This window comes from Mandrillus leucophaeus, unplaced genomic scaffold (assembly GCF_000951045.1).
Source record: "Mandrillus leucophaeus isolate KB7577 unplaced genomic scaffold, Mleu.le_1.0 Scaffold114, whole genome shotgun sequence".
Taxonomy (NCBI): domain Eukaryota; kingdom Metazoa; phylum Chordata; class Mammalia; order Primates; family Cercopithecidae; genus Mandrillus; species Mandrillus leucophaeus.
Window position 1 is genome coordinate 1,564,043 of NW_012099654.1, and position 1,888 is coordinate 1,565,930.

The following is a 1,888-nucleotide window of genomic DNA, read 5'->3' on the forward strand; positions in this document are numbered from 1 at the left end:
CGTCCCGGGCGCCCGCGAGCCAGGCAGCCTCGACTCACGCAGAGCGCGGCGGTACGGCTGCTCCCCAGCCAGCTCCCGCTTCAGGTTGGCGCTGAAGAGCAGGAAAGGATCATAGTCCGCCGCTTCCCGCAGCTGGCAAGGAACATGGGTCAGTCCGGAAAAGTTCAAGGGCTGGGGATAAAAAAGGGGGCCAGGAGCGGGGCACCCTCCCTGCCACTCAGCATAGCAAATAAAGAGAGAGGGGTAATATTTTCCCGTGTCGGGAGAAGATGGGAAGGTCTTAGACCCTCTCCATCCGGCCGGGGCATCCCCAGCGGTCAGAGGCAGGCAGGCAGTCTGGGATGCTCAGAGGCAAGGAGGGAGAACAGGATAGGGGAAACCAGGGGCAAGAGAGCATCCAGCAGAGAGGGAAGAAACAGCGAACCCCAAAAGGCTGCTAGCAGAGGCAGCCTGCCTGCCGCCTAGGGCTAACACGCAAGGAAGGTGAGATGGGTCAGTCCAGGGTCGGCTCACCTCTAGGTACCGGCTTTCCCCTCTTAGAGCCGTCAGGAAGATGAGAATGAAGTGACACTGAAGTTTGAAGTTGGGCGACATGCTGGCCTTGCCTCTGCAGCTGCTGTGCTCTGCTCCGGAGGTCCTGGGCTTTCCTTCCCACACCCTCGCGCAGACTGAGAGCTAGAAGCTGGTAGGGTCCCTTAGCTGGGTCTCTTTTATAGAGCAGTGGGGAGCGGAGGCTCTCTGCCCCTTAGCTGATCAGAGCTCAGTAACCATGGGTTACCCTGTCTCATTGACAAAGTACGTGGCGATGACGAGGGTCCAGCTCTCAGCCACAAATTTTCAGCGTGGCCCAGCATTATTCACCAAGAATGATTTCAGTCACTACAACTTAGTGCACTAAAGTGTTGGAGAATGAGGCGGAGACAAAGAATAAGGGAGGGCATTTTGTTGACCTGCCAAATGCTACATTATACTTTTCTGTGGGCATTCAGGGAATTTTCCATTTTGCAAATCAAAGTGACAAAGTTACATACATGCATAAAATACCCAAACACATACAGCCTATATTTTGCAGCCTCATCACATAACCTTGGATGAAACCATGCTAGAAATTGTCAAAGAATTTAGTATTCATGCAATTACTCATGCCTCTCAGTAAGAAACTTGAGGCATTTTCAGCTTTAAAGAGAGGTGAAACAGAAGCAAAAGTCTGATTTTGCAGAATATTGCAGTAATGCAATTATAAGCTTTCTTCCTGCCCCTTACTCTTTGCTTTATCCTGGTCCAGTTTCTTACAGGCATTTCTTTCATGGAAAACTAACTCTGGTGTCAGTGGACTTCTGGATTTTAGCTGAACTCTGTCACTTGACCTGAATATTTACATGATGTACACACTCCTAGACCAGGTAGCTGTAGCCATGACCTTTGCATCCATCTGAACCACTGGGAGGTGAGATTAAGTCATTCCATTTCATGCATTCAAATACCTGGATTACTTTAACACTCTGGTAGAAAGAACTGCCAGGAAGCTTTATTGTAACTGCTCACCAGCAAATTTACAGGGCTAAAAAGATGACTTAGGGATCCAGAGATAAGTATAAGCTTATCTCTGCTTATCAGGAGAGAAGAGAATTTCTTCTTTGTGTCCAAAATTGTGGGAAACATGAGGACGCTCCACTATTGGCTTTCTTACCCCTTTCCAGTCTCTGCACCAAGCATTGTTATTACAATTATTACAAATAGACCATAATACAGAGTTATAAAGGAAGGAAGAATGGAAAATGTGTTTTCCATTTTAAAATACTCAAACAGTGATTATCCTGGCAGTGTCAGAACTTGAATATTTTCACGTCAGGACAATTCTGAGGTCTGGAGAGGTGTTCTTTTTGTT

At 47.9% G+C, this 1,888-nt stretch overlaps 1 protein-coding gene across 1 annotated transcript in view; it reads right to left on the bottom strand.

Moving 5' to 3' along the window:
• The window catches only part of CRHBP (corticotropin releasing hormone binding protein), a 16,678-nt gene extending 15,662 nt beyond the window's left edge, over positions 1-1,016 (bottom strand). Inside the window, exons 1-2 of the mRNA XM_011996336.1 lie at positions 514-1,016; positions 39-132 (exon numbers count right to left, since the gene is read on the bottom strand). Coding sequence (XP_011851726.1) covers positions 39-132; positions 514-594 — 175 coding nt within the window. The 5' untranslated portion in view covers positions 595-1,016. The remainder of the gene's footprint in view (positions 1-38; positions 133-513) is intronic.
• Positions 1,017-1,888: the final 872 nt, after the last annotated feature.